Source organism: Peromyscus californicus, unplaced genomic scaffold (genome assembly GCF_007827085.1).
Source record: "Peromyscus californicus insignis strain IS unplaced genomic scaffold, ASM782708v3 Scaffold_4__1_contigs__length_199733344, whole genome shotgun sequence".
Classification (NCBI taxonomy): domain Eukaryota; kingdom Metazoa; phylum Chordata; class Mammalia; order Rodentia; family Cricetidae; genus Peromyscus; species Peromyscus californicus.
This window is the reverse complement of record NW_026294562.1, coordinates 173,621,749-173,643,339: the sequence shown is the minus strand read 5'-3', so window position 1 is coordinate 173,643,339 and position 21,591 is coordinate 173,621,749. Positions and strand designations below refer to the sequence as shown.

At 43.4% G+C, this 21,591-nt stretch overlaps 1 protein-coding gene across 1 annotated transcript; it reads right to left on the bottom strand.

Annotated features, from left to right (window-relative positions):
* Positions 1–2,950: 2,950 nt before the first annotated feature.
* LOC128094473 (cytochrome P450 2A9) lies at positions 2,951–11,357 on the bottom strand. The gene is made up of 9 exons (XM_052712883.1): positions 11,181–11,357; positions 10,743–10,905; positions 9,077–9,226; positions 8,715–8,875; positions 6,746–6,922; positions 4,980–5,118; positions 4,366–4,553; positions 3,693–3,834; positions 2,951–3,132 (listed from the first exon to the last, which is right to left on the bottom strand). The coding sequence occupies exons 1-9, from the start codon at positions 11,355–11,357 to the stop codon at positions 2,951–2,953; spliced, it is 1,479 nt and encodes a 492-aa protein (XP_052568843.1).
* Positions 11,358–21,591: the final 10,234 nt, after the last annotated feature.

Here is a 21,591-nt window from a genome sequence, read left to right as displayed (position 1 = left end):
TTAACATTTTTCACATAGGGTGAATGCATATCATATGTACTGACCACTTCCTTAAATCTCCACAAATTTAACATTTCTGCAGGATTCCATTTAACTTCAGCATAATCTTGGATGTGCCTATCATCTGCTGGTCATTCTTGTATACTAACTGTATAAATTGAGATTGGTTTACTAATAACTTTGGGCCATCCCTCTTTAGTTTTATTATGCAGTGGTACAATAGGTTCTTGTCTAAAGTCCTCTGTGTCTGAGTATTTTTCTTACTTTCATTAGTAGGTCTTTCTAAAGCTTGTATATTATCAGTAGTAAGTCTTTGTAAAGCTTGCATTTTATCAATAGCAAGTCTTTCTTAGGTTTGTATCTTATCAGTAGTAAGTCTTTCTAAAGCTTGTATCTAATCAATAGTAAGTCCTTCTAAGGCTTGTATCTTATCAAATTTTCATATTTGGCACAGTTATCAAACCACTCTTTAAGGATAAAATATGAATTATCAAATTGATAGTATTTGCAATTAGCATTATATCAATCCCAGCTAAGTGGGTTATTCCCTCATTTATGTTTTTCCATTTTCAAGCCATCCATAGTGGCATTATACAGAATCTTAACTCCCTGCATTGTGATACTTCTAATTCTTAACATGGGAAAGAATTTTCTTTTTAATATTTTCTAACTCTCTCCTTAAGGACTTCCCAGGTGACTCACCAAATCTGCTGACTTCTCAGTCTGTCCAAAGTAACAGTGCTATCTGCGGTGGGCTCGAGCCTCTCCGGAATCCCATAAGCAGAGGCAGCCTACTGATTCGAACCCCCTGTTTGTGTGGTCCCACAACATATTGGACACCAAATGTTGTTTTTCTGTCTGCACAAAGGCTGCACTTTAACCTACTGCTGATTCAGCCAGTAATTGTGGCTCCGAAGTTATTGGCCTGCTTCTCTGTCAGTGGCCAGGCCATTCAGGCCACAGCCTGGTGGGAATTCCGTCCCTGTAGGCACTGAACCTGTAGCTGCCATCAAATATAGCTTTTAGTTAAATCTCTATTATTGTTCTCTTTATCAATAAGACTTAGTAGTCAGAGGCTGGGGTGAAAACCTGATAGCTTAGAGAGGTTGATTAGTAACTACCTGACATTCTTCTTAGCCAGTGTCTCTGAAAGAGACCATCCTCCTGCTTTGACAAAACAAACAAAAAAACACCACAGGAAGTCCCTCCCCACTACTTCCTGTGGGTCTCTATCATCTTCTGAACTTTCTATGATTACTTTCTGTCAACTAATTGCTAACTCAGCCTCCTGACCCAAGGTTGATTTTATTTGATTAACACAAATACAAAGTCAGTGTAAACAGTGTGATTGAATATCTGGCAACACTTTCCAATTTCTAAAAGAAGTATCATCATGATCATAACCATCAGTAATATTGAAGCAGGTCTCACTGGTAGACCAGGCTGGCCTGATGCCCACAGAGATCTGCTTGCCTCTGCCCACTGAGTGCTGGTCTTCAAGGCCTGTACTGCCACACTTGGCTTTATTTTTATTATTTTAAATTAGTGTATGAAGACATGTCTGGGTGGGGGAATGTGCATGCGAGTGGGTTAGGTGCTCAAGAAGGTCAGAGGAGTCTGGCCTTGGAGTTGGAGTCACAGGCGATGTGGGCTGCCCAATGTGGGTGTTGGGAACTGAACGGGTCCTCTGTAACATCAACACATGCTCTTAAACTGTATGCTATCTCTACATCCCCAAGTTACCTATTTCTAGATGGAAGTTTGAGGAATTGATTCCTCTTGCTCTCTTTCTCTCTGTCTTAGAAGACAAAGGCTATCCCCTATCCCCACTCCCACTCCTGGTCTCAGGTCTCTCCAGTTTCTCTTTCTTTCAATCTTTTCTCCCTCAACTCATCATGACCATCAGCTGGGCGGTCTGGTGCTTGCTATCACAGAAGTGGCTGGGATGCAGCTCCCAAAGATGTTTATGGTGGCCTCCGAGGACATCATCAGTGACAGGAAGATTCTGAGTATTGGATTCTGAGAGCCTGAGATGCTAAGATTCAAAACTGCAGACACAGCAGTTTTAGGATTTGATAGTTTTGTTATCCAAAGTTCTGATTCCCCTGAGTTGAAGTTTCTAGAGGCCTTTTAGGAGATATCCACAGGGATGATATGGTTTGTTTGTGATGCTGGGTTGCTTGCCAGAGTGTCTGTGAAAATACTTGTATGGGGATAGGGTCCCCTCAGCACCATGTCTGCCTGCACATCACCATGTCCTGCCATGGTGATAATGGACTAAACCTCTGAAACTGTAAGCCAGCCCCAATGAAATGTTTTCCTTTGTAAGAGCTGCTGTGGTCATGGTGTCTCTTCATAGCAATAAAACCCTAACGAAGACAACAGCACACATCAGGCCTTTGAGTGTTTCTGGCTTGTCCTCCAGTCCCTTTCTCCCATCTCATCATAGGAATGCTGAGGTTACAGACTGTGCCACCATATCTAAAGTTGTACATAGGTTCTAAGACTAGGACTCACGCTGTTGGGCTCATGTGGTAATCTATTCATCTACTGAGCCATATCTTCAGCTCTGTATGCAGTATTTAATTTATGATGCAAAGGGATCTCAGGCTGATGTGTTTGTAATCTCCACCCTTGAAACCTGTAAACTGGGCTGGAGGACATGTTGCCCTTATATGGTTTGAAGTACCAAATGAGAGGATGACGGGACAACTTGGGCAGAGCTGACAAGGAACCCTTGCTCAGTGAATGACAGCTGTTATTACCACTGTCCAATGCATGTTATTTGTTTTATTACCATTACAGTTTAAGTAGGTGCTTAAATTTTCTTCCAATCATGTGGTCCCTTATTAACTCCCCAGTTTTTACTTTTCCCCTTTGCTCTGCCTTCACTCTTGCCTCACTCCAGACTCTCTCCCTCCCTCTTGCTCCACCTTGGTTGAGCCCAGAATCAGATGGGCAGGAAGCTCATGGTGTAGTTTGGTACGATCCTGGTAAATCCCAAGGGTTTGGGGGTCTCATTGATGTCTTCAAGTTTCTTCGGGAACTTGAAACGGAAGTTCTGCAGGATGGTGGTGAGGAAGAGAAAGAGCTCCATCCTAGCCAGACTGTCCCCCAAGCAGAACCGCTTTCCTGAAGAGGAGAGAGAGGAGGAAGGCAGAGGTGGAGGCAGCTCTCACTGCTGCCTTGCCTCAGTTACACAGTGCGCAGTGTATCCTCTTAGGGAGAAGGGGCTGAAGTGCTGGAGCATGAGGGATCATTAGAAAAGACTCCTAAGCCTCTCCGAATCTCAGTTTCCCTATATACAAAGTGGGGTGACCCATTCTAGGCTGGAGCAAGGGAAGGTCAAGCTGCTTCCTCTACCAATTATACTCCCGACTGTGGACGCTGTGCTGTTTTCTCCTTCTTTAAGACTCTGAAGAATTGCTTGTATGACCCACGAAAGATGGCAGACTCAGTTGGAGCTTTGTTTTTTTCCCCAGTCTCTGGAAGGAGTCCCATTGACCCTTTGACCTGTGTCCAGATGCTTGGTGCTTGGAAGGTGCGGGGGTTGCATCTGGTTGGCTGGAAGTTAGATTCCAAGAGGAACCTGATGCAGAAGAAGGATGCTAGACTGCATCCCAGAGAGGGGTGCTGGCATGAGCCACCCCTGTTGATGTGAGCAGTGGTCCAGTAATCCAGTGTTTTCTTACCTATGGAAAAGGGCACAAAAGCAGCATTCTTCTTCAACTGCCCCCTGTCATCCAGGAAGTTTTGGGGGTTGAAATCGTTGGGACTAGGGAAGAACTTTGGGTCTGTCAGCAGAGAACCTAATATAGGGAACACTTCTGTGTCCTGGAAGAGAGAAGGAAGGAGATTTGAGAAGGTGGTTTGATGGAGAAAATACCCACAGAGGTGCTACGGTCCCAGGTTAAAAGAACTGGAACTCACCGAGTTTGGGAGCCTCTGAGGGAGGGGCATTAGGGAGTGTGAGTTTAGAGGGGATGTGGTGTGCATGACCTGTGGTGTGAGTTTTGAGCTCAAGGGGGTGCATGTTCTGAGACAGGCTGTTGGAGTGACACAGGCCTTTGCCTCTCCAGCCCAGGAGTTGAGGGATTGGTAGCTATCAAGGCAGAAGAGTGGTTAGAAATCAGAGTTGCATCCCTGAGGTAGGGAGTTGAGGACATGGGGATGAATGTCCCGAGGTGCTAAATCAAGGTGAAGTGACAGTAGTCTACTCAGAGGACACTGGGGAGGCTGACATGGCAGCTGGGGGATTCTTTAATTGGAGGAATTGGAGTTGGAGTCAGATAGCTGTAGGTGAAAAGGGGCATTGGGGCACCAGGAAGTGGGCTGGAGGCCCCTCCTGGGTAGATATGGCTGCACCTTGGGGAGGAAGAAGCCACGGAATGTGGTGTTCTTCATAGTCTTTCGAGGAACGCCCAAGGGAGCAAGGTTAGCATATCTCTGGATCTCATTGATCACAGCCTCGGTGTAGGGCATCTTCAAGTGGTCCTCAAACTTGGGCTGTCGGTTCCTGCCAATCACCCTGTCAATCTCCTCGTGGACCTTGGCTGGAGGACAAGGGGAATTGTGTTTAAGACAGGGAACTCAGAGCAGGTGGCATAGTTCAAACATGGATCCGTAAATGACATGCATACAGACCATTCGAATACATCGCCATACCTAAATGCTAGCCAATGTCATTTGATCCTTTCCACAACAGAATCATAGGGGATGGGGAGAACAGGGAGGAGTGTCAGGGCATGCACCAGAGTGCAGGAGTCTGGCAGCCAGTGGGAAATCAATTTGGAAATATCTAACATTTCAACAGCTGGTGAGAACCCTGTTCAAGCATTTTATACCCACCCTGGCTCTGCACAGCAGGGCATGTCTGAGCATTTAGGGACCTGGGAGGGGTGAAGGTCATCGTGGTGAGCTCAGAAAAGAGGTTGGAACATCTGTGGTTCCCCACTTCCCTGCCCCAGAGCCAGACTCACCTTCCACATCTGGATGCTTCATGAGCAGCAGGAAGCCATAGCGCAGCGTGGAGTTGATGGTCTCAGAACCAGCAAAGAAGAGGTTCAGTGATGTCATCACCAGGTTCTTTATGTGGAACTCTGAATTGGGGTTCTTATCCTAGAGAGAGAGGGGGGAGAGAGAGAAAGGGAGGGGGAGAGGGAGGGAGAGAGGGAAAGAGAGAAAGAGAGGTAGAGATAGAAAGAGAGAGAGAGAAAGAGAGAAAAGAGAGAGAGGGGGAGAGTGAGAATAAACCCATTCATCAGTTCATCATTCCCTTGGAGGACATCAAGGGTTATAATTTTCTAAAATTTTTCTAGTCATTCTTTTTACAAATATTTCATTAATTCTTTGAGAATTTCATTCATTGTACTGTGAGTATATTCAAACCCCTCCCCCAAAATCCTTCCAGATGAACCCCCTTCCATACACAGTGAACCTTGTGTCCTCATTTCTCAGGCATATTTTTGAAATGTACTTTGAACATAGTCCCATTTATTATCTTCTCTTTTACCATTTCTCCTCCCATTGAACCCTTTCTTTTTTTTTTTTTTTTTGAGACAGGGTTTCTCTGTGTTGTTTTGGTGCCTGTCCTGGATCTCACTCTGTAGACCAGGCTGGCCTCGAACTCATAGAGATCCGCCTGGCTCTGCCTCTCAAGTGCTGGGATTAAAGGCGTATGCCACCGCCACCAAGCCGAACCCTTTCATATTCCTAATAAGGAATTCCTAATTCCCCTCCAACTGTTGCCATTTTTTGTGACCCACTGCTTATAATTAGGACCGTCTGCCTGAGTATGTGTGAGGGGGTCTTTACTTGAGCCAGGGCAATTTATTAGCAGCCACATGACTCAGGAATATGAGTTCATCTTCCCTCAACAGTCATCAACTGCAGATTAAGTTCCTCAGAGAGGCAGGTAAGGGTGTGGTGGGGGTTGGGCACCACTTCTGGAGTTGTCTTTGGATCCAGCTCTCAAGGGTCCAGACAAAGGTGGGAAAGGTAATCTCCAGGTCATGTGTGGAGTCCTGGATCTGCATGGGAGTCTTTGCTCCTCTCTAGTCAACTGTCTGTCCTTTAACGGTCACTCTTTTCATGGCGGCGGTAACATTTAGCAAGTGAGGGGTAAGGAGAGTGAGAAAGAACTCCACAGGTGCCATGATGGAGTCTGTCATTGGAGACAGATGTGAGACAGACCCAGAATTTAAATGTCTCTCTTTCCTCAAACAACTCATAGAAGAGTCCCTAATCAGACCCTTGACCTTCACGCTCTACAGAATTCCATGTCCTTTCTTCCCAGATGTGAAACCCTTTGATGTTACATAATAAACCCAGGTTGCCTGGGCCACTGATGTGTATTTCAGAACCAAGATGTGAAATGATAAGATTATGGTGGCTGATAGCAAAAGCCTTAGAGCCAGAGAGGTAAGGGTTTGTGTTAGTGCATGATGTCAGGCAGGCCATTTTCAGCACAGTTTCGTCATTTGTGAAATTCAGGCTCCACAGAGTCCTTTTCAGTAGTTTCTGCAGATGCTAAGCAAGTGAAGAGTGGAATGAACTGAAAACAGTGTCTTGCAAGGGAATGCTGGAAAATGGGTTGGCATGGTAATTTGCTTGTCAGTGCCCTGGCTTGGGTAGGGCTCAACTGATGGAAGAGTTTAACCATGATTGGGACTGTGAGGAGCATCCCAGGGTCTTAATTGGCCTTGTGCCTGGTTTTGGACCTCCCATCCCCCGGGTGCTGGATCACCTTTTGCATGTGGATGAGAAAGGAGTCAATGAAGTTCCGTGGGGAGTTGATGTCCAGGGTACTCTGGTTCTGCTTCACTTTCCTGGTCATGAAGTCTTCCAGTTCCTGCGTATCCTTGATGATTTTTTGATGTGGTCCAGGCAAGTACTTCAACACTGAATAGAACATGTCGTAGATCTGGGAGTGGAAGAGACAGGATGAGAGAGAGAGAGAGACAGAGACAGAGACAGAGACAGAGAGACAGAGACAGAGACAGAGAGAGAATGAGAGAGAGACACACAGAGAGAGACAGAGAGAGACACACAGAGATAGAGAGACACAGAGACAGAGAGAGACACACACAGAGACACACAGAGAGAGACAGAGAGAGAGAGAGCTGTCAGTGGCAATGCCCAATGGGAATGGGACTTGTCTCAGAGAAAGAGTGTTACTTGGCTCAAGGCATTCATTCAGGTGCTAATGTATTTATATAAAGCTGGGTTACGCACACAGCAGCTGTACTTTTTAAAGAACTCTTTATATTCATTTTGCTATCTTTTTACTTTTAATTATGTGCACATGTGTGAGTACAGGTGCCCAAAGTCAGATCCCTTAGAGCTGAGATCCCTTAGGGTTGGAGTTACAGATGTGTGGTAGTTTGAATGTAATTGGTCCCCATAATCCCATTATCCCATAATTTCATAAGGAGTGGCACTATTAGGAGATGTGGTTTTGTTAGAGTGGGATGGCCTTGTTGGAGAAGGTGTGCACTGAGGGGACGGGCTTTGAGGTTACATCCACTCAGGATACCACCAAGTATGTCAGTCGACTTCCTGTTGCCTGCAAGATGAAGGACACTAGACTATTTCTCCAGCACCATGTCTGCCTGCATGCCGCCATGGTCTCCTCCATGATAGACTGAACTTCTGAACTGTAAGCGAGCCCCCTCAGTTAAATGTTTTCTTTATAAGAGTTGCTGTGGTCCTAGTGTCTCCTCACAGCAATAGTAAACCCTAACTAAGACAAGGTGGTTGATCTGAGAACTGACCTTAGGTCCTCAGGAAGAGCTGTGCAGTGCATGCTCTTAACCACTGAGCTGCCGCTGCAGCCCCACAGACAGAAATTTCATAGGTGGGTTAAGCATGATGTCCATTGTCCAACAATTCAGATGAGGTGGATCAAAAGGGTATACTAGTAGATATTCAGCTATTTAAGCGATTTTGGATCAGAGCCTTGCTCCAGTCTTCCAGCATTCGGCCCATGAGTGTAACAGGGGAATCTAGATGTTTAGACATCTGGGTGGGCTGTTTAGTTGTCTAGATGCTTGTCTGAGAGTAGAATCTGATTTCTAGATAGTCAGGTCTTCAGCCTGGGGTGGTTCAGGTTATATATAAGGTGTGGGGTACACCTGTCAGATGGTGTTTTGATGTGGGCTGTATGGGGCTGGAAGATACTCATTTGGGTGTTTGGGTAAACAGCCTATTCAGAGATTTGTGCTTGGTTGTCTTAGGTGAGGTGCCTGTCTACTCATTTCTGAATTTACATGGGACAAGCAGGTGCCTCTTGTCCAGTTGTCCAGGTGGGATATTTTGGGACAGCTGTATAGGGGCCAAATAACTTTACTGGCCTTGCTTTGGCAGAACCAGGTGCTCAGGATGGAGGAGGGGCCTAAGGTGGTCAACATGTCTCCCCTGGGCAGGCGTTAGGATGTTCAGAGGATTTGTTAGAGATTAAGGTAAACCGGGGAAGCCCATCGAGATTGTTCTCGGGGAATCCTCTGAGATATCCTGATGTCATTAGATTCTACGTACCGGATAGCTCCCATGGCTGCTGAGGTAAAGGTCAGTTGTCTAGGATAAGGGCTGGGGTTAAGGGGAGCTTATGCTTGTGGGGATGAGAGTTGGGGTGGTCCTTGCCCTGTGTGGGTGCCCTGTGGGTACAGGTGATATGGGGCACTAAAAGAGCAAAAGGCAGAGCTGGATTTGGTTACCTGCCCCTGGTCGGAAGCTGCAAATCTGTTCATCTGTTCCATCATGTGCAGCAGGTGCAGGAACTCTTTGTCCTCATAGTCAAAGCGGTCCCCGAAGACAACGGAATTAATGACGTTGGAGACTGTTTGGCTCAGATACGAGGTAGGGTCAATGGGTGCTCCTGAGAGGCATGCCATGGTTGGGAAGACATAGGGATTATGGGGGAGAGAAGAGTCAAGCAGATGATGTGGCCCCTGGCACGAGGGACCAAACTCTGCACCAGCATCCAGTTCTTTCCTACACCTCTTTGCTGCAACTCACAGGTTCCCGGTGTCAGGTCTGTTTCTACTCTTGCCCAAACATGTAAGAGTCTCTTGCTTACCACAGGTGCCCTGCAACATCTTGACCAAACACACTGCCTCCTCCTGGATACGCTCCTCCACACCACGCTTGCCCACACCAAAATCTCTCAGTGTTGCTATGGTGAAGCGCCTGAGTTGTTTGGCTCGTTCCCCGCTGCTGAATGCCACACCTGTAAAGGTAATAACATGGAGGTGGGGAAGTGTAGGGTGATGCTGAGGAAGGCCAAGTACCCACACTGGAGAGGGTTCCCAAGGGGAAAGGAAGGAGGCACAGATAGATAGGGGCAGAGAGAACACAGGAGTTACAAACACAAACCCTGTATCTCACACACACACACACACACACACACACACACAACTGAGTAAGACGTTGGAACAATAAAGCCAGGCAAAGAGAAACAATAACAGCCAGGCAAAAGCAGAGACTCAGAGTACAGGGAGACTAGTCCTCAATATCATAACTAGACTAACTCCATCATGCCCCAAGATGCTGGGTAGTTATTTTGGGTCTCTGAAGTAGCAAAACTGACGAAGAATCCCATGGTCAGACAGTATTTGCTGAAATCAGCAAATCCCCAGTAGAGCAAGGACTGACTACACCAAACATACCCTTGTCCCTGCCTCTGGTTCTGTTTGCCTGGCCTGAGCTGGCATCACCTCTGTACTTTGGCAGTAGATAGTGGCAACCATTTGTGTTTCCCTCGGTTCTTCAAGGGAAGAGCTACCTCCTCTGTGTTAAACAGTAACCACAGAGTTAATGTCATAAAGGTATTTGGCTCTTTGCATGTTTTCTCTGAATTTTGCCCTTTCTTGCTTACAATAAACGTTTTGCTGCTCAAGGCTATGTTGATGTGTTGTAACCTTGGCCAGCACTGGCTGGACTATAACGTTCCACAGGAGTTAGACTCATCTTAGAGGAAACATCTGAGGTACGTAAAACAGCATTTATAAATGCAGGCAGCATCTCAGCACTTAAGAGGGGCCAAAATCTGAGGTGAAGACAAAGGTTGTGGATGATTCCAAGTTGGGCTGGAAACATAAAAACAGGGAGACAAAAAAGCAGAGGGAGGCTGTTGTTTCCAGGAAAGGAAAGGAGTGATGTCAGCCATTCTCAAGTCAGAGGAAAAGAAGGAGAGAAAGAGAAAGAATTATGGTGGAATATGGAAGGTGAAGACCCCAAAATATAAAAACATCAGTCTGGAGAGAAGGCTCAGTGGCTAAGAGCTCTTGTTCTGCAGGTGACCCAGGTTCCTGTCCAGACTGCCTCACAGCAGCTCTCAAGCAGCTGTGATCCCCACTCTGTGAAGTCTGATGACCTCTCTGACCTCCACTGGCACCAGGGACACACAGGGTGCAATACATCCACACAGGCAAACACTCAGACATGGAAAAATTAGGTAAATAAATCGAAAATGTTTTCAGAAGGTAAAAATACCAGCTAAAGATAGATGCCCAGAAGGTGGACATTGAGTGAGAGAGAAGAGGCAGATGGGGTAGAGAGCAGCCAGGAGCAATGGTCACAGATTTGAGACAGGCCAGGGAGGAACCCAGTGAAAGGCAACATTCAGTATGGAAATGGAGAGTACTCTACAGCCTTGAAGGGGGAGATGAGCTGGGAGGACAGGCTACTTAAATAAGGCCAATCTTTGTCCCTGACCACATTTCCCCATGTGGTATCCCCCTCACCATAGCCTTTGAAGAGAGTATTATAGGTGGCCTGTTCGCCTCGTCCACTGAATTCCTCTGCTTGGTCCACCAAAGCCTCCTTGACTGCATCGTATCCATAGAGCACCACGACCCGGCGAGGCCCAAGGTGGATGGTGAACACAGGGCCATAGCGCTCACTGAGCTGATGTGGGTAGATGAGAACTGTTAGATGAGTAGTCCATCTAACTGGACCAGTACACAAAGGTCAGGTACTGTGATATCACCTTACTTGTAATCAACAATCAAATGATTAAAAAAACAAAACAAAACAAAAACAAAAACTGAAGACCAGAGATAGCACCACAGCCTTCCCAATTCCCCCATCAAAAGACTGTGAATCTTCTACCACAAAGAACATGCAAAACCACACAGACTCCCATACTCCCACATCCCATCCATCCCCTCATTAGGTGATACCTCTGTGATGGAGCGGTATATGTCTTTTGTATTTAGCTGCAGGTAATTCCCAATGTAAGGCAAAGGAGTGGGTCCTGGAGGGAGTTTACCCCTGGATTTCTGCTTCCAGACAGACGTGAAGACCATGACACTCAGGTAGGCCAGTATGGCCACCAAGAGCAGCCCTGAGCCCAGCATGGTGGCCAGTGAGAATGACAGGCTGGTGGCCAAAGGTGAGACGCTGTGCCTTTTTATGCTCCCAGGATAGAGGAGGACCTTTGTTCCTATTTATCTAATTGAGTCTTTTTACCTCCCAACTGTATCTCCTAACATCAACCCTGTCTGTGTTGCAATACCCACAACATGGAATGAGGAGGGAGACCTCTGGTTGTCAGGCTTAATTCAAAACACTGTAGAGGTCTTTTCTGGGGACGATCCATTTGATCTCTGGATCCAGGAGATCAAATCCAGAACTAAAAACCTATATTTACATGACTGAGCACATGAAAAGGACCCCATAGATGTGGATACTGTGCTCTGTGATAGAATTCAAATTCTTGGATTTCATTGGAATGATACAGGAAGCATGGCTGCAGACATTGAATCTTAAAAAAAAAAGATTTATTTAATTTTATTTCTTTTAGGATTATATCTTATTAAAATTTTATGCATTTGAATGCTTTTCTTGCATGTATGCCTGTGCAACTCATACACACAGTGTCCAGGAGATATTGATGGATCCCTTGGAAATGGAGTTACATGTGGTTGTTAGTACACAGACCTAAGCTACTGTGTAGGTCCTGGGAATAAAAACCGGGTCCTCTGCAAGAACAAGTGCTCTTAACACCTGAGTCATCTCTGGAGGCCCAGATATTTGAGCCTTTTTATTAGGAGAGAAATATTACTAAGGAACTTAGGGAGGATTCCAAAGCTGTGGATTGGATGGTCACATGGCAAGGAGGAGCTGTGGGTATGGATTTCCTGGTAGAAGTGGATGGGAATCCCAGTAGGTGACTGAGCTGGGCACCTGAACCCAGATGTTGAGTTTGGCATTGATCTTGTGCTGTGTCTTCATGCTAAGTTCCTTTTTTTTTTCTTCAGTTCTTAAAGGAGCCTCAACTTGAGCCTAGGATGAGCAGCAACCTTCCCTGTCTATGTATGACTTGGAAAAGGTAGAAAACCACAGTCATATTTCAGTGGATCTTTTCACAGAATAGAGGAGAATAACTTATCTTGTATAATATTAGGGGAACCAGCCTTAATATTATACTTCCCAGGGGCTCAGGAGAGAGAACTACGAACAGCGAGGACTATTTTCAGGAAATAGAATCTCAGCACACCGAGCTCTTAGTCCAGTCATTTATTCTTCCAAATCTTTTTCTCCATCTTTCCGTGCCCTGGGAGCCCCGGTATATATACACTTATAAGTAGTAATCCCTTGGCAGTGCAAAGCCAGGACTCCAGGGTCAAACGGAGGGGTGATAAGAATCACAAAGAGGGGCAGTAATTGCTAATTATCATTTGCAACCCAAGAGGGAAGTGACCAATGGGGAAATGAATGAACTAAAGGCTAAATTCAGGTAATATCTAAGAAGAGGGATCTTATGTGCTCAACTACATTCTTAAACGTGATTAGTAGAAAATGTTAAGAATCTGTAAGTTGCTAGGTCAATGGGAGAAAATAAAACTGCCTTCTTTTTTCCTGTGGCTCCTATCTGTCCAAGTTATCTGCCGTTTTTCTGCAGGGTGGGGGAAAGTATACTTGGTCGCTAGGCAACCTGTGTACAGCTAGATGCCTCTGGTGATAGTTAAAGGGAGATCTGGAACTAGAGGTAAGATTTAAGAAAGGAGGAAGTTAAGCTTAATTGGCACCTCTGCCAGGCCTTTTCAAACGGGTAGTCTGGATGCTCAAGTCTGTTCTTTTTTTTTTTTTTTTTTTTTTTTCCGTTTTTCGAGACAGGGTTTCTTTGTGTAGTTTTGCACCTTTCCTGGATCTCACTCCATAGACTAGGCTGGCCTCAAACTCACAAAGATCCGCCTGCCTCTGCCTCCCGAGTGCTGGGATTAAAGGCATGCACCACCACCGCCCGGCACTTAAGTCTGTTCTTAGAGAGTACAGAAGTATCTCTGATAAGGTACTTTCCTCTGTCTGGGGATGGACCTGGCTGGATGCTGCCAATGATGATAATTACAGGGAGGCTTGAACTGTGGCTGCGCATAGCTGTCAGTGCACAAGGTTATCTAAATATTCCTAGAAGTGGTTAGGTAAGGAGTTAGAGGTCTATAAAGTTAGTAAGGCTATAAGAAAGGAAGGTCTGAGCTAAATTGTGTCAAGCTATTACTTAAGGTCTACCTGACCTAGGCAGTGTCTCTGTGTGGAATTTACCTTAATTTAGAAGACTTATTATGTGGTGGTTTGGACTGTTATTCCTGTTAGTCCTTGAATGTGGCTAAGGGAGATATCTGATTCCAGTGCTGAAAGGAGAAGAAACAGATGGGCCTGAGGGAAGGAAGTCTTTCCTGAGGCTGTTCTCCAAATACCTTGAATGTATATGTCTAAAGAGTGATCAGTCCACACTGTTAGCACTTTTTAGGGAAAAATCAATTGGGAAAACTATGAAGGCACACATGATTTTCATAACAGAAGACAGCTGATATATAACAAGCCAAAGAACACCAAATGCTCCTTGGAATTTGGCTTCCTCTGGAAGGAATTCCTTGATCCCTTCAGGTAGTGGCTTTGCCATAACCAGCTGAGTTCTTATAATATATTCCTGTGGCCCATAGCAAACTTAGGATTCCAGTGGGTAGAATGTATACTTGGTCAAATGTGTTCTAGCGGCAACTGGGCTGTTTCGATGTTAACTCCACCATGGTCACTCCATTGTCTGGCCCTGATGTTATGGGATATTTATACACTGTGTGAAGATATATCTTCTGTGATTGGAGTAATAAAGAGCTAAATGGTCAATAGCTAGGAAGGAGGTATAGGTGGGATTTCCGGGGAGACAAAGGAAGAGGAGGAATCTAGGCATGTGGGGATGCCAGGAAACATGGAGAGGTGTAAGGTGAAAGTTAAATAGCCACATGCTAAAGCATAGATCAATCAAAGTAGGTTAATTTAAGATATAATAGCTACTGGGACAAGCCTAAGCCAATGCTGAGCTTTTATAATTAATAAGAAGTCTTTGTGTGGTTATTTGTGTCATTTGTTATTGTGTCCAAAGAAAAATCTGACCACAGCCTGCCTTCTCTGGGGGATACATGCGGACCAAGGTTAGCAGCAGATGAGTCCTGAGAATAGCATCAGAAGTGGGTAGAGAGATTACTGTGATATCAGATGGATCCAAGAAATCAGGGACATAAGCTGGCATTGAGATTTCCTCCAGGCTGGCACTCTGGTAGGAAAACAAGTTGGGATTGAATGAGTAAAAATTATCTCTCTACCTCAAAAGGACTCCAAGACTGTGTCCAGGTGCCCACTGGGGTTGCATTCATAAAGGTATAAGGATAGTCACATGTGGAACCTGAGGGTGGTCCTAGCAGGTTTGTATATAAGCATTAGATAGGCGCTGAGATTGGATTCAGTCCCAGCAAAGACTCTATGTAGGTTTGTGGGAAACCATTGATAGTTGGACAATCCAGGGCTGTACTAGCCTTAGACCCTCTCAGGACATTCATGAGGACAAAATCCCTCTCAGGACTGATCTCTTGTTCTAAGTATTCTAGACTGCTGGGCTCTGAAATTGTTGAGGGAGGTGTGGTGGTTTGAAACAAAATGATCCCCAAAGGGAGTGTCCCTATTAGGAGGTGTAGTCTTGTTGGAGTAGGTGTGGTCTTGTTGGAGGAAGTGTATCACTGTGGAGGCAGGCTTTGAGGTCTCATTTATATTCAAGCCACAATGAGATAGTTCATTGTAATACTCTCAGCTCCTTCTCCAGCACCATGTCTGCCTGCACACTGCCATGTCCCACTATGATGATAATGGACTTAACTTCTGATCTGTAAGCCACCCTATTAATTGTTTTCCTTTATAAGAGTTGCTGTTGTCATGGTGTCTCCTCACAGTAATATAAACACTATTTAAGATGGGAGCCAAGATCAATGATCAGGGAACAAATAGAAGATATGAAGATATTTGTTGATTTTGGAAAGGGAAATTTGGGGAGGAGATTTAGCTCTGTGTTAGCAGGGTTAACCTCTCTCATGCCAATCATGTGTCTGCTCCTGGACTGGTCTCTGTGCCAGGGTCCTTGCTATTCCTTCTTTTATAATGACTAGAAAGGAAGACGGTATTGGAAAATTTGTCAATGAAAGTGGCATCAGCAAGGGTCCTGAGTGTCCAGACAAGCTCTGGCAAGATGTAGAGGGAGATGGTATGATTTTCACAGTGGAAGATGTATATGTGAAGAGAGGAGTCATGTGTGTTTGGGCCTTATGAAGAGTAAGATATGGTTCCTTAGCTGCCACTTGAGCTTTTGTGAGATGTGGAACTTGATAAGAATGAATAGTATTACCCCAGGTCAATATTATTCTCCCACAGGAGAATAGAAACCCAGTCTGGAAAAAAAAATTGGCATCAGTTTCTTTGTGTAGTCCTGAAGACTGTCCTGGAACTCTCTTTGTAGATCAGGCTGTCCTCAAACTCACAGAGATCTGCCTGCCCCTGCCTCCCAAGTGCTAGGATTAAAGGTGTGTGCCACCACCACCTGGCTGCCAATTTTTTATATAGCTGCAAATAATTCCATTTTGTATACATAGTTTACTTTGTTTTGCAGCATGTGATACTTGTACTGGCTTGTTTTATATCAACTTGACACCAGCTAGAATCATCAGAGAAGAAGGAGCCTCAGCTGAGGAAATGCTTTCATAATATCAGACTTTGGGCAAGCCTGTAGGGCATTTTCTTAATTAGTGATTGATGGGGGAGGGTCCAACCATTTGTGGGTGGGACCATCCCTGGGCCAGGACGTCTTGGGTTCTATAAGAAAGCAGGCTGAGCAAGTCATGAGGAGCAAGCCAGTAAGCAGCGCCTTTCCATGGCCTCTGCATCAGCTCCTGCCTTGACTCCCTTTGATAATGAACTGTGATGTGGAAGCATAAGGTGAATAAACTCTTTCCTCCTCAAGTTGCTTTTGGTCATGGTGTTTTCTCATAGCAATAGTAACCCTAACTAAGGCAATATTCTTTCTATTAACTTTGTATAATACACTTTAATCATATTCATCCTGCCTCCTCCCTGACTTCCCCTCCATACCTATGTCCTCTTTTATTTATTTTTATTTTTGAAATTAAAATATAATTAGATCATTTTTTTTCTCTTCCCTGTCCTCCTTCCAACTCTTCCCATGTACTCCACCTCTTCTTTCTCAAATTTATGGATTCTGTTATTTTAGTTGCTGATGTGTGTGTGCGTGTCCTTAAGAAATCTGAGTATGTTCCTAAATATATACATTTAACTTGCTCAGTCCGTATAATGTTACTTTTATGTCATGATTTCAGGACTGATCATTTGGTGTTGGACAGCCAGTATGGGGACTCTTCCTGAGGAAGACAATGTCTCCGGCTCTCAGCATTCCTTAGTTGCCTGGAAGAATTCAGAGAATAGGAGAGTGGAAGAGAAGAGAGTAAATAAGAGCTATACAATCTGATTGTTCAACAATGAAAAAATGCACAAATAAAACTAGATAATGGAAGAAAGGGAAGAAAAAACCCCAAATACATTAAAAAAATTTGAATCAAAGAAATGTAAAAATACAGCTAAAATAGCTGGGCGGTGGTGGTATGTGGAAGCCTGTTTTCAGATTCCTAATGGCTTTGCCCAGCAGGTCCACATAGAGAGGATGATTGGACCACGGGCCTGAGTGCAGGTGTCTGAGATGGTCTGCACTTGGCTGTGCTTGGGAGGGGCGGGGTCTTTTGCTCCACCCCTTGGCGTTTCTATAAATGCCTTAGGGCAGAGACAGTCAGGGCCCATTGGAATAGGTTCCAGGCCCTCTGGAGGCTATCCTTTATTTTCTATCTGTTTATCTCTGCAATCCAAATCCTTCTATCTAGTACTTCCTGCTGCTAGCACTCAAGAAAAGTCTGGGGAACTGTCGGGTTGATGGGTATTTACCCGCAGTGGTGCATGCCTTTAATCCCATCACTCAGGAGGCAGAGCTAGGCAGATCTCTGTGAGTTTGAGGCCAGCCTGGTCTACAGAGCGTGATCCAGGACAGGCACCCAAACTACACAGAGAAACTCTCTCTCAAAAAAAAAAAAAAACCAAAAAATAAAAAAATACAGTTAAAATAATAGAAAAAGGGAAAATATGGCAATAAAAAGAAAAAATGAAATAGAGACTTCCAGTTAACATGGTGGATTAGAGAATTACATATGTTGTTGTAATTGCATTAAAAATATGATATAAAACAGTTGACCCTATATTTATAAGAGAAATAGTTAAGGAAAGAGAAGCAAACTTGAGTGGGAATTTAGCTACAAAGATATAGGTAAGCAAATGTTTCCAGATAAACCATACCATTTATGCCAGGTGGGGGTGAACTGTACCATTGGTGAAATGCTTTCAAGACTGGGCACTACAAGATCTGGGGAGAAATGTACTGAAGAAATGCAACCAGAGGTTGGTGAGATGTGAAAAATGTGCAGAGCAGAGACAGCTGTGGAGGGAGAAACAGAACTGTGGTGTGAGAACTTGAAGGTATTCATCCCAGAAGATGGCTCACTCTTCTCCACCATTGCTTGGTCATGTCACACTGGGTTGTGGGAAGTGAGGCCTGCAACATGGCATAGAATCTTGGTGGTGCAACAAAAGTCATCTCAGGAGGATGGGCTTTCTGCAAGCCCTCCGAGCATCAACCACAGAAGTGCTGTGTGCAGGAAGAGTGATCCCTAACCTCAGAGACCAGGCTTTAACCTGCAGGCAGGGAGCTGTAATGAGTCTTACTCTGTCTCTCCAGCCAGCTCCCAAATAACGACATGGAGACATTTTATTAATTATGAAAGCTTGGCTTTAGCTTATGCTTGTTTCTAATTAGCTCTTATAACTTAAATTAACCCATTTATATTAATCTACATGCTACCATGGGCTCATGGCTTTTACCTCTCCTCCTGTATGTCCTGCTTCCTCTGCATCTGATTGGCAACTCCCCCTTTATTCTTCCCAGAGTTGTCTCTGTCTGGAAGTCCTGCCTATACCTCCTGTCTAGCTATTGGCCATTTAGCTTTTTATTAAACCAATCACAGTGACGTATCTTTACATAGTCTAGTCAAATATCTTGCAACATTTACTCCTTTTTGTCTAAATAAAAAGGAAAGTGTTTTATCTCTAACATAGTCAAACTATATACAATAAGAACAATTATCAGGTAAGAATTACATTTACACTATCCATTCCATTTGTATTTGGCAAATTTGAAGAAATTAATCTGTCTCATCTTGATGAGTTCAAAGTTTTATACCTAAATCATTTTTTTATCATAACTTGTATTACTGACCCAAAACTATCTCTTGAGACCTCAAAACATTTTTTTAGATAAACAATTTAAATTTTTATGTCTCTCAATCTTATACACTTTACATCTCTTTTGTGAGTTTCTTTTCTGAATTTGATAACAAGGAAAACTGTAACTATAAATATCTTATCTTCAACTTCATCAGAGACCCAAAAGGATGTAATATTACCTGAATAAACAGGAAGTACAGAGCAAATAACTTCCAAAGCTATAAAAATTATAAAAACATCTGGCTGCCTGGACAGTCACCCAAGGTTCCTCTGCCATGTTGGGACATCCATCTTCAGCCTATAGGCCTAGAATATTTGACAGACTTTTCTGTGAAGTAGGAATTTTGAAGGATTGTCCTACCTTGTCTTGCAAAATTTGGCAGTCACTTTCTTTTGTGTCCTGCTTGATCAGTTTGGATAGGATACTGTCAGCAGTCAAGGCAAGGACAATTTCTTTGCCCAGTGGCTAACTTTGCCACAATAAAAGCAAACTCCAAATGGAGGTTCTTCAATGCCCATTATCATTTTTTGAAGTAGGTTGGTGCTGCCAGGAATAGATGTTTCTTACTGTCATGAAAAGCCTTATGTTATGAAAACATTTTAAATGCTATATTTTGTAGGTCTTTGAAGTGTTTAAAGATCACCCATCTATCTAAAATATGTCAATGTCTGACCTTGAAAATATACCTAACATGACTTCCAGTTTGATTGTTATAGATGATTCACTACTAACCTGTCTTTCTTTATTATCCTAATAACTTTTAAGGACTAGAACTTTATATTACACTTTTAAATGAGCTGCATAGGTACAATACCTTAAATAAGAAACATATATACAATATAATGAAAATAACCTTAAATTTGTATCAATATACAAAAATATCTTAAACAAGAGTAGAAACATATGTACAGTATAACAGAAATAACCTCAAATTTGTATCAATATACAAAAATCCATACCAATGTGAAATATTTGAGACTACTAGTTGCTTTTATAGTTTAAAAGTAGATTCAATAATCTACCCTTTTATCATACCATTCCTATATTCTCCCCCTATTTCTTTTCAAAAAAAGGAGATCTCTGAATCTAGTCTCCTTTGCTTAGTTTCCTCCCTGCCCATGACCAATAACAACTTGTAAACATACCATATATGATAATAAATATCCATAACCAATGAATGACCAGAAACCACCCACCCTATTTTGTGGGAATGTGGGCATTGTGTTCTTAAAATTACTTCCTGTTGTCTGGAGGCAATGGCTTATTTAGGGACCCTGAGAAAATTGGGATAATGGTCAAGTCCTGGGAGAGCTAGCTGTATCATTTGTTGTCCAGTCTCTGTGTAATGGGAAAGTGCAGGGCTTAACTGAAGTCCTGACTAGAGTAGTCTGTGAGGCTGGACCCCCTCAGCTAACAGCTTTGAAAATGTTCTGGATGCAGAATTTTGAGGAAACTGCAATAGAGGCATTCTGAGATGCTAAATCATCTGGGCTATTTGTTTTTATTGGTATATGGTCCTTTTTTTTCTGAAAACACACAAACTTTTAAAGGTAACATATATATATATATGTATGCATGTATGTATGTATTAACACAAGTATGGAATGTTCAATGTGCACAAATTAGTTAAAGATGATTTTTTGTTTTATGTTTGAGCAGGTAAAAGGCATCTGTTAGCTTTATAATTTTGTTTGACTGTATAACCAAACCTCTATCCATGCCATATGAAAGAATGGCATGTCATAATAAGTCATGAGGACTCTGTAGTCAACAAGATTTATCATGTCTCATCTAGTCTCAGAGCTGTTTCCATGTCAAAGAATCAGCTTATACATCACTTGTCTTGTAGTTTCTCTTTTGTTCCTTTTTTCATGTTTGTAGCCAAGATTTTCAGAAGGTCTCCCTCAGGCCAGCCAGGACCTGCAGGCTTGAACTACAGTATGGTGGGTTTGAAGCATGTGGGCTTGACCTGCAGCATGGCGGATTCTCACCTTGGTACACAGAGGTGTCTCTAAGCCATGCAGTACACTGCATGGTGGATTTAACTTTTGCTAGTACAGAAAAAAAAAGTTTCTAGGCTACACGCTGCTGGATGGAGGCATGGACCCACTGCCTCCCAGAGTCGGCAGAGAGCATGGCTCCCAGAGCTGATGGTGAATTACCTCCGCCATATTGGGAAGCTAAGGTGGGTAGAGTCGGCAGCCACTGCAGTTTAAAGCAATAGATTCACAATAAGTCAGATTCAGATGGAATAAAACCCTAAACAGTTTACAATGTGTGTAAAAATGTACTTAGACTTGGAAGAGAGAAGAAAATGAATGTAGACAGTTATGTAAAGAAATAGTTTTAAAAAATAAATCTTTAAAGAGACAGTAAAAAATATTAAAAATAAGCCATGTAAAGATGGAAATCACACAGAGAATCTGGATTATATTGTCTTTGGGATTTTAACCAGAGAGAGACATTTGATTATAAAGGCTGCTAAGTTAAACCAATATATGTATTTTAAAGGAATCTTGACTTCAAAATTTGGATCTAAGGATATGTTGCTTTGGAAAGGAGGCTCTGCTTTTGTTTCCACAGGAAACAAGAGGCTATGGATTTGTTCCAGGTTAAGATGGATCAGATTTGATCAAGCCAGATCTCCTGAACCTTAACAGATGGTACCTGTCAACAAAGGTTATAGCTGGTCTTCTCAGGACTTGACTATAATTCTTAATTTTCTCAGGATCCCCATAAGATTGCCAGTACCCTCAATCAGCAGGAAGTAGTATGAGAAGCTATGTCCCAATTCCCAAAAAAGTGCTTATAAATGTTTGTTTTTATTTAAAGAGGGTTGATTATAAGTCTGATCTCTTTCTAAAGAAAAAAAGAGGATATGGATAGGATAGGATGAAAGGGTATATTATTGAATCTACTTTTAA

What these genes read in the sequence shown, in the direction of transcription:
- LOC128094473 (XM_052712883.1), bottom strand. Translation starts at nt 11,357, where the DNA reads ATGCTGGGCTCAGGGCTGCTCTTGGTGGCCATACTGGCCTACCTGAGT. An exon ending in CAGCTTCCGACCAGGGGCAG is followed by an intron (nt 6,923 to 8,714) that starts GTAACCAAATCC and finishes TTCCACTCCCAG; the next exon opens with ATCTACGACATGTTCTATTC. An exon ending in GTGGCTTCTTCCTCCCCAAG is followed by an intron (nt 3,835 to 4,365) that starts GTGCAGCCATAT and finishes TCTCTCTTCCAG; the next exon opens with GACACAGAAGTGTTCCCTAT.